At 29.2% G+C, this 9,666-nt stretch overlaps 2 protein-coding genes across 2 annotated transcripts; both read right to left on the reverse strand.

Moving 5' to 3' along the window:
• Positions 1-717: 717 nt before the first annotated feature.
• Positions 718-3,294, reverse strand: PGO_121270 (aminomethyl transferase; the record flags this gene model as incomplete). Its single annotated transcript, XM_028688923.1, has 1 exon — positions 718-3,294. One exon carries the CDS (start codon positions 3,292-3,294, stop codon positions 718-720), a length of 2,577 nt encoding a protein of 858 aa, XP_028544724.1.
• A 1,640-nt stretch (positions 3,295-4,934) lies between these two features.
• On the reverse strand, positions 4,935-6,806 carry PGO_121280 (U4/U6 small nuclear ribonucleoprotein PRP4; the record flags this gene model as incomplete). The annotated part of the gene is made up of 1 exon (XM_028688924.1): positions 4,935-6,806. One exon carries the CDS (start codon positions 6,804-6,806, stop codon positions 4,935-4,937), a length of 1,872 nt encoding a protein of 623 aa, XP_028544725.1.
• Between the last annotated feature and the right edge of the window lie 2,860 nt (positions 6,807-9,666).

Below are 9,666 nucleotides of genomic sequence, written 5' to 3' on the forward strand. Positions count from 1 at the left end.
AAAAAGAGGGAACAATAAAGAAGTGTAATTTAAACAAAACATTAAATTTGTGGAGAGAAAAAAGCTATAATTATGTATTGTATGCATTTCCTTCCTATGCTCTTTCTCTTTTCTTTTTTGCAAAAAAAAGGATTAAGCTTATCTGTCTCACCTTGGATTGAAAACAAAATGAAGTAATATAAATAAATAATAATAATAAATTAAAGAAAATAAGGGAAAATAAAGAAAAACAGTATAAAACGAGCAAGTAGGGAAAAATATGCAAGATGAAACCCTTTATTACACTTTTTGTGGGCATCGTTATTAACTTTTCCTTAAGAATAATTCATCTGCATCGGCGTAAAAGATATATATATATATATATATATATATATATATAATAAGAATATGTGTATGTTAATATATGCACCTCCTTACACACGTATACATTTTCAATTTCCATTACTTTCCCCCATGCATACACACTTTTCCGCGAAAATTTGCAAAATAAAAAAAAAAAACATGTACCAATGTTGTTGTAAAAAGTACATTTTACGCATATAAATAGGTGTGCAAGGTGAGAGACACTTAAATTGAGGTGCCCGATGCTACTTCCCAGGTAGAATAATATTACTGTACATTAATCCACACATATACGTGTATATATCCACATGTCCGTGTTGCACTAATCTCCCAAGCACGAACCGCTGTTTTCACGTTAGGATTTTCCACCCTGTTTCAATATTTGTGCTCCACAAATGGAAATGCACACACCTGGGCGAGAGTAAACTTGTGGGCTGATCTACTCCTCATTATTTTATATTTTTTTTTTTTTGAAAATTCCTGAGGTATATCAGTAGGTATGGATATAAGAACTTTTTCGTTATTTTTCGCAAACTCTCTTTTGATGTAACCCTGCGCAATTCGCTTTTTGTAGACTGGGCTCCAAGTGCAGGAGGTTACGTATCCAATGGGTTGCTTATAAGGATAAGATAATATTTTGCAAGTCTTAAAAATTAATTCATTACATATAATACCAATACGTAAGAATTTAGGTTTTATACTATATTCCTTCAAAAGGTTTTGATATCCAAAAATAGTTTTTTCTTTAATTTTTTTATATTTTAATGTCCAAGCTAGGGAAGCACTAATAGGGGTAGTATTTTTAAAAATATCAATGCCATAAATGGGGAATCCAGATTCCATTCTCAACATATTTAACGCATATGCACCAGCTAATTTTACTTTTACATGACTTAGAAATAATTCAACATAATTATCACTTATGTTATTATCTACAATGAATTCATATCCATCTTCTCCTGTATCTCCACAATGGATGCAAAGAATTTCATATTGATTCAATTCGTCTTGAGAGTTTCTACTTGTGACAGTTTTTATATTATTTACTTTATTTTCCATATTCAATTTTTTGAAACTCATATATGGTATTTTAAAAAATTCCTTACTCTCCTGTTCTTCTCGTTTAAAGTACAAGGACCCCCTAACTTCATATTCTCTATCCATTTTTATAACATTTTTTAAGTACCTTATTGCTCTGTTGTTATCATCTTTCTCCATATTTGTTATATTATAATAATCCAATATGTCATTAAAAACTAGGCTACTCAGCGGCCCTTGTAAAGATAACACCCGCTTGTTAGTTTCAACTTGAATATGAACATCCATACCACTGTCTTTGCAAAATAAAATATAGTCACTTAAAAATTCGTACACCCCCTTTTTATAAAATCCTGAACTAACTAATATTATTTCATTTTCCAATTTTAGCACATAAGCCGTGTCTAATATATAAGATTTGTTATCCAGTATACAAGTGTAACAGATGTCGTAATTACTCATATCATATATATCACTAGAAATGAAATGGTTACATATATAAACACAATCCTTCCCCGTCAATTTTATTATTAATTGGTATGATTTATCAAATAAACTACAACCATTTCTTGTGTGAAAATATTCGCTCATTGTTCCTGTGGAGAACTTTGATGGAATTATACAATTATTATATAATATGAACGAAGCCCCATGACTGCTAAAAAGGGATCCCAGCTTTCTATTTCTATCTGCTGTGTTCAATGTCGTGAAGGTATCTAAGCAACTTATGTCTAACTCTTCTCCTTCATCTACGTAATTTAAAATGTCCTCAATGTACATCTTTTTCAAAATTTGATCCTCTGTGTCGTTTTCTACTTTACCAAGATCTGCTGTGTCATTTATGCCATGTAAATAGTTAGAAGGGGGAACAATGTCTAATTTTTTATTTACTTTTACATTTTCGTTTTTTATTTCCTCTTGTCCCTTGTCGTTCCCATTGTCATCACCATGTGTGCCAATATCTTCCCTCGAAATGCAGCTCTTTCCATCTAACAATATTTTTTGTAATATTTTATCATCCATGTTCCTTTTCCGTGTCTGTGTAATAACACTATCTGATTCATCTATCATTTGTTGTTCTTTCATTCTTCCACCTTTTTGTTGGGAATCATCCATTTGATTCTCTCCCTTCGTGTAAAGGATGTTAGCATCAGTTCCTAACTCTTCCCGTACAATTTTACACTTATCGAGGGTGTTCACCCTTGAGGTATTTCTCTTCTTCTTATGGAGATCTTTCAAATATGCTGGTACCTTCGGGTATGTAGTTACATTAGTATTATCGTGCAAATGGTTTATGTTACTATATTCGTTAACCAACTTTTTTATATGTGTGTCGACAAAATATTGTGGGTTTTCAATTTTGTTAATTATTTCTTTTTTTTTATCGATAAAATTTTCACATATGGAAAAAAGGTTTATATTTTTTGAAATGTCTTGGTAGTTTCTCCCCTGCTGCTGCTCCTGCTGCTCCCTCTCATCTTTCTTTCCCATATTACAAGAATAAATTTCCCTGTTTGCTATTTGTTTACGAATTTCTATAAGACTATTAATGCATTCCCTTTCTTCTGAACTTATCTCTTCTTCTACCTTTTGTTCGTATACAAAATTCTTACCATTGTTTTTGGTAACTTCCTTTAGGGGGTTATTTATCCACCCTCCTCTACTTCCCTTTTTTACTTTTGAGAATTTAGGTATGTTGTTAGGGTTATGTTTATATTTTTCTTCATAAAATTTTTCCCTCTGTTTTTGCCTTTTCCTTGTCACTGCTCCATATGTCCCAAATGTCCTCCCTCTGTTTATGCAGTTAAATATAGGCATACGTTCATGTGTTTTGACAAAAGTATGGGGGAGTGATAATACTGTTTTCTCACGGCATATTATTCTATTCATGAAAAGAGAGAATGTTTTTGTCATTTCACAAAATGGTGACAAGGATTATTCCAAAGGATGAAGTAAAAAAGGAAATTTACCTAACCCAGGGCATATCGAGTACGTACTTTTTATTATGTTATCGACAAAATAAGAAATAAGGGGGAAAACTCAAGCACTTGGTAAGTATTACATAGAAGTGCCACATATAGTCTACATTCTCACTTTGCACTGATAACAGTTTATAATAATATGGTTTTATCGCCCTGTTCTATAACTTTTTCTCATGACATGATAATAATGTATGTTCTTTCAAGTGATGGTATATATATATTTTTTTTTTATTCACTTTAGTTATAAATGTGGAATCAATATTTAATGGTAGCCTCCACATTGTGCTATTCTGTTAAAGAAAAATAAAATAAAATGTTAACTAATCCGTTCTTCTTTTTCTCCCACATGGGAAGCACACATTGGTATATAATTTTTGCCAATTCTTGACATCAAAATGGTCGCAGAAAAAAAAAAATGACTCATTTTTGCACTAATGAATGAGTAATTCTATCTGGTCCTTTCATACTGAATATGCACCTTCAATAAAAATATATATATATATATATATATATATATATATATATTCCTTTTTTTCCCCCTCTCACGAGAGAAAAGCCAAATTTGTAACTACGCCGCAGGTATATTGTGAGACTATATCCCACCCAACCCACATTTCATCATACTTTTCAAATCACCAATTTTAAAATATTTTGTTTAGCATATATATATTTTTTTCACAAATGCGTTAAATGAAAAAAATATCTATAAAGGGGTTATTTCTCCTCAACGTGGGAGTAATTTTTTAATTCTTTTTAAAATACTTAAAGCTGTTTTAATGAGTTGAAACAAGAAAAAATAAAAGAAAACAAAACAAAACAAAAAGAAAACAATATAAAAAGAGAACAAAATAAATAACTAGAACCAAATGCATACGTAAAGCAAAGTAAAAAAAGAAAAAGCTGCACACACGTGCCTCATATACATTACATTCATGTATTGAAACACATTTATACACATTCATATACATAATGTCGAAAGCAGTGAACAACAAAACAGCCTACGCATAGAAGCGCATGAAAATTCTTTTGGAGCAAATGGAATTCTTTAGAATAGAAGTTTTCTTACAGAGAAATTTGAACCCATATAAATAAAACAAAAAAAAAAGAGAAGAAAAGGAGAAAATATATAAAGTAAAATTTTTTTTAAAATAATAGACAACGGAGTCATGTGTGACCCACAAAAAAAAAAAAAAAAAAAAAAAAAAAAGGAGAAACACTTCGTGTACATATCAGCATATACTTCATTTTGATTCTACTAAACGATGCATGCGCAAAAGAACAAATAAATTGTTACTATTTCAAATTAGTAACTACCCCCCTCTGGAGAAATGGGTGGAGGGGATGCTAGGCTAATAACCAATTTTGCATTATATAATATTTCCATCATATATGTATTATCAATATAGCATGGTTTGAACTATGAAGCAGTTGGAATGAACATTATATTACGACGTTTGCATAACGATCTCACCCGATGTGAAGTTGCATTTGTGTTAAGACAAACTATCACAACAACATTCAATACAAAAATGAACTTGCGATACATAGCTTTTTGCATGTCACATTGTGGAATCAGAAAAAATGGGAGAGAATATTATCTTTCGGGAATTCAGTATTCTTATATAATTTCCAAGTCCTATCAAAAGAGGTGGATGATATGAAGTTTCCATCAGGGGATATATCAACATTCCTCACCTTATTATCATTATTGTATAAAATTTTGGTACAGTAAAAATTCACAGAATTCCATATTTTGATATACGTATCAAAAGAACTAGATGCTATGTATCTACCATATGTTGGTTCAAAAACTGCATCCGTTACAATTTTATTGTGTGCAAGTATATTGCAAGAAATTGTGAAATTTCGCATGTCAAATATTTTAATAGTATTATCAGCTGAACATGTACAAAACATGTTAGGCATAAAGGGATTAAAGTTTATATTCATTATACAATTATTATGAACCATTTTTTTTTTGTCAATATTTTTTCCTGTTCTTATGTCCCATAGCATTAACCCCCCTTTAGAATCGCCTGAGAGATATAAATTTCCATATGGATTAAACGTAGCTGTATATACTACCGTGTTATGACCTTCTTGATAAAACAATTCTTCTTGTGTTTCGATATCGAAAAATTTTATAGTTTCATCTTCTGAGCATGTTAATACATGTTTGTTTAACGGGTGAAATGATATTTTATTTATTCTATCATCGTGTGCTTTCACTTTACACAGCAAATGCTTGTTGCTGCTGTTATCCTTTTTTGTCTCTCCCTTCTGCTTATTATTACGATTTGTATTTTTGGAATCCTCGTCATTTTCATCCACTCGATCATTATCACTGTATTCATTTCCGGGTCGAGTATTTTTTTCTCCCTTTTTTCTTACGTCCGCCTGTGTACGAGAATCTTTATGTGAAATTGTTGTGTCATCAAGTTCATCTTTTGTGAAAGGTCTCCACAAACAGAAAGTCTTATCAGACGAACATGAAGCTAATATTAAATCCTTCTTTCTTACATCCTTATAATTGAATGTACTATAATAGGAATAATTATTGGGGTAGTTCCAATCTATACAATTTATCTTATCATCATGTCCATTTTTTAGAGTTTTCACAATATTATAATTATCATTTTGATAATTAAATATGTTTATATACGTATTATAACTACTCACTGCAAAGACACTATTGTCAGGTGAAAATTTCCCCATAGTTAATGGTCTATCATCCCCTAGTTGAGAGATATATAAATCAAATTCATTTTTCATATGTTCATTGTAAGATGAAATATACTTTTCAAAATCACCTTTTGAATATTTATTTTGGAATTTATTTATCATTTCTTTGTGTAATAATATTCTAGGCAGAGTTTTTAATGTTAAATCTAAACGAGCTATTTTAAGTTCTTCGGTACTCTCTGTGTAAAATTTTTCCTTTATTGTACTCCTTACACTAATACCTTTCGCCGCTATACTTTGCTGTTTCAATCGTTTAGTTCCTAGCTGTTCTTCCAATTCATTGATTTTTAAATATTCAGGTGAATTTACATCATACAATTTACTAAAATCTATGTAATACCTTTTTAAAATGTTTTTAAATTCTTCCACTTCATCAATGTTGTCGTTATATTTTTTTATAATATATTTATCATATTTTGTTACTAATACACTTTTTAACCTTTTTCTCTTATCATAGCTATCCTCACCAAATAAACAAATGGGTTCTTTTAGTAATCTCAAAATATTTCTAACATCTAAATCTTTCGTTGGTATCCCCAAACATACTTTTCTCATCTTACTTTTTATTTCGAATTCTTCCAACACATTGTCACTTACTACCATTTCCATCTTCCCTTTTTCTATGCCCAACCCCAAAGCATTTTTCTTTGCTTTCAAATTTTCATTTAATTTGGATTCATTAAGAATATCGCTGATTTTCATTTTGCAAAAAGAGTTTAGCTACCCAAACATGTAGAGGGTTATCTCTGCTCCTTTCTTCTCGTACATAAAATGTTGTATTTATGCATATATATGTAAATATATATATATATATATGTTCCTTATCTTTTCTTTAAAATAAATATGAAATCACCACTGCCAGAATTTACATACATACTATGTAAAAAACTTACTGCCTGTCATGGCACATATGAATCTTTTCTTTTTTTTTTCACAAATGTACAATTTTGAATCAAGAAGATGAACTTAAAAGAGGAATGTATAATATACTACATATTGGCAAAGAAGAGCTTTTTACATTTTCCCCCTCCTATATATCTATTCCTATATAACTTGACTCAGTAATTCAGGCACAGCATAAATGTGTAACTGTTTCTTCAATAGTTAACAAATTTTAAATGCTGAAAAAAATGGATGAATAAACTCAATAATGCGTATAAACAAAAAGGGGTAATATAAAAAGGGATAAGGAAAAAAAATAAAATAATATAAAAGATAAATGTGAAAACAATAATATAAAAAACACTGAAAAAAGGAAAAAGAAAATAGGAAAAAGTAAATAAGATAAAAGAGTCCAAAAAAAAAAAAAAAAAAAAAAGGTGATTTTTACAAGTATATCTTACATTTTGTCACCTCCATTTATTAATTCAACAAACCGAAAAAGTATTTTTTTGGAAAAAATTTGCCATTCATTTTTCGTCCACACAATTTATACAGGAGTTTCCATATATACATTATTAAAATGTTAAACTGTTAACGTGGAGTTGATAGAACAAAAATAAAATACAGAAAAATCGAGAAAATTATAAACAGGTTTTGATTTACATGTTTTGTAGGAGAATTTGCTAAACGTTGACACAATAGGAGAAAAAAAAAAAAAAAATGACATACATATGGAGACATTTGTATATATAATATATCTACTATAATATGCAACCAGCTAGCATTTCATTTATATCCAACTGATTCGGTGCGTATAGTTACACATTAAATAGGAATTTTTTTTTTTTTTTTTTATGTCAATGGCATGTATAAGAAATAGAGGATCTTTTTTCACATGATTTTTTAATATTTTGTTTTTTTTCTTCCAATAGTTGCAACACTTGTAACATTATCATATACTAATACGGTGTTCTATTTCTATGTCGTGTTTTTTGATTTCTGTGTACACAAAATTGTAAGACATTCTAAATGATTAGATGTTTACACGTATGAACACCTTTCTCTGCATGTTTAAAACATATACCTTTTTACGCGTTTATATCATAAGTCGATATATACATATATAATTATTTACACACATGTATATGTATGCGTAGGAATATAATATTATTAAGTAATGAATGTCATTTCTTCACATATTAAATAGTTTTTTATTGTTTATAAAACAATCTTTTTGTAAGGTCTTTTTTCTGTTAAAAAAATATTATCATTGCGCCGGTATGTGTAGATATATTTTGGGTGAGGGAAAAAAAAAAAAAAAAAAAAAAAAGAATGCTCAGTGATGATTCATACAATGGGGTTACTAAAAAAGTGAAAAAAATAAAAAAAGAATAAAAAAAAAAAAAAAAAAAAAAGGGATAACAAAATAGCATATAATAATTGGGATAGTCATTTTATCATTTTAATATACACTTTTTTTTTCATGTCCTACTTCTTTTTTCTCTTTCCTTTTCGCGATCATCATCCCTAACGCATTACATATTAACATCATTATCTGCAGAATGAGTAATTGTCATTGTGAGAGGCATTTTTATTTTTATTTATTTATTTATTTTTTTGTTGAATTTTTACCATTTAAAATTATCCGTACCAAAACACATAAAATATTAGCCAACAAGTAGTCTTTTTCCCCGTACCCTACGGTGTTGCATTATTTGTAAAAAAGGAAGTTCAGACACGACATTATAATAATGTATGTTCACAAATGATTTGAATACTTGAAAATATGGGAGCATACTTCTTCAAAAATGTGTGCGAAGTCATAGAAATGTAAAAATTAGTATGCATAATGTACTACATATATTGTATATACATATAATACACAAGTGAAATGATTCATTATACTTACAAATGTGCATATATAGTTTATTCTCCCTTTTACTTATGCATTTTGTCTCCTGTATGTATGTATATATATATATATATATGTGTATGTGATACCTGTTGGCAAGTTTGACGCTAAAAGATGTTCGCATATTTATATATATGTTCAAATTTTGTTGCATTCTTTTTCTCCCTTTTGCGTTAACAATTATTTGTTCTTACAACTTTTTTTTTTTTTTTTTTTTTTTTTTTTTTTGCTATGAGAAAAATAAGTGTGCATACAAAACATATGGATAAGTGAATGAAAATATAAAAATAAATACATATTAATAAACGGGTAAATATATGAATAGTTTATCATTTCTAAAGGGACAATTTAAAATACAAACAGAAGGTGGCAAGATCACTGCAACTAAGTATATAAAATACAAAACTCTTTTCATTTGCGAAGAGAAATGAAATACACGAGTTGTATAACTCAGTAAAATGCACAAACAACAAAAAGTTCGAACACAATGCAAATGGCAAGCGATGCAACAACTCAGTGAATTACACAAAATTTATGCTTTAAGGAAGTTGTTTTTGTAAATAAACACCATTTTCTTTCCTTTTGTTATTAAATTGTTGAAAGGTGTAGCAGATACAAAAATTGATATACCATTACCAAAAAAACGTACATGTATATATGTGTAATATACATCAGGGCGGATGTGCATGAGGAAGAGGGGGGAATGTTAGTTTTGTTCAATATTTTTTCACACATAATTTTGTTACATAAAAAGAAATTAGCAGATTT

Source organism: Plasmodium gonderi, assembly GCF_002157705.1.
Source record: "Plasmodium gonderi DNA, contig: Chr12, whole genome shotgun sequence".
Classification (NCBI taxonomy): Eukaryota; Apicomplexa; class Aconoidasida; order Haemosporida; family Plasmodiidae; genus Plasmodium; species Plasmodium gonderi.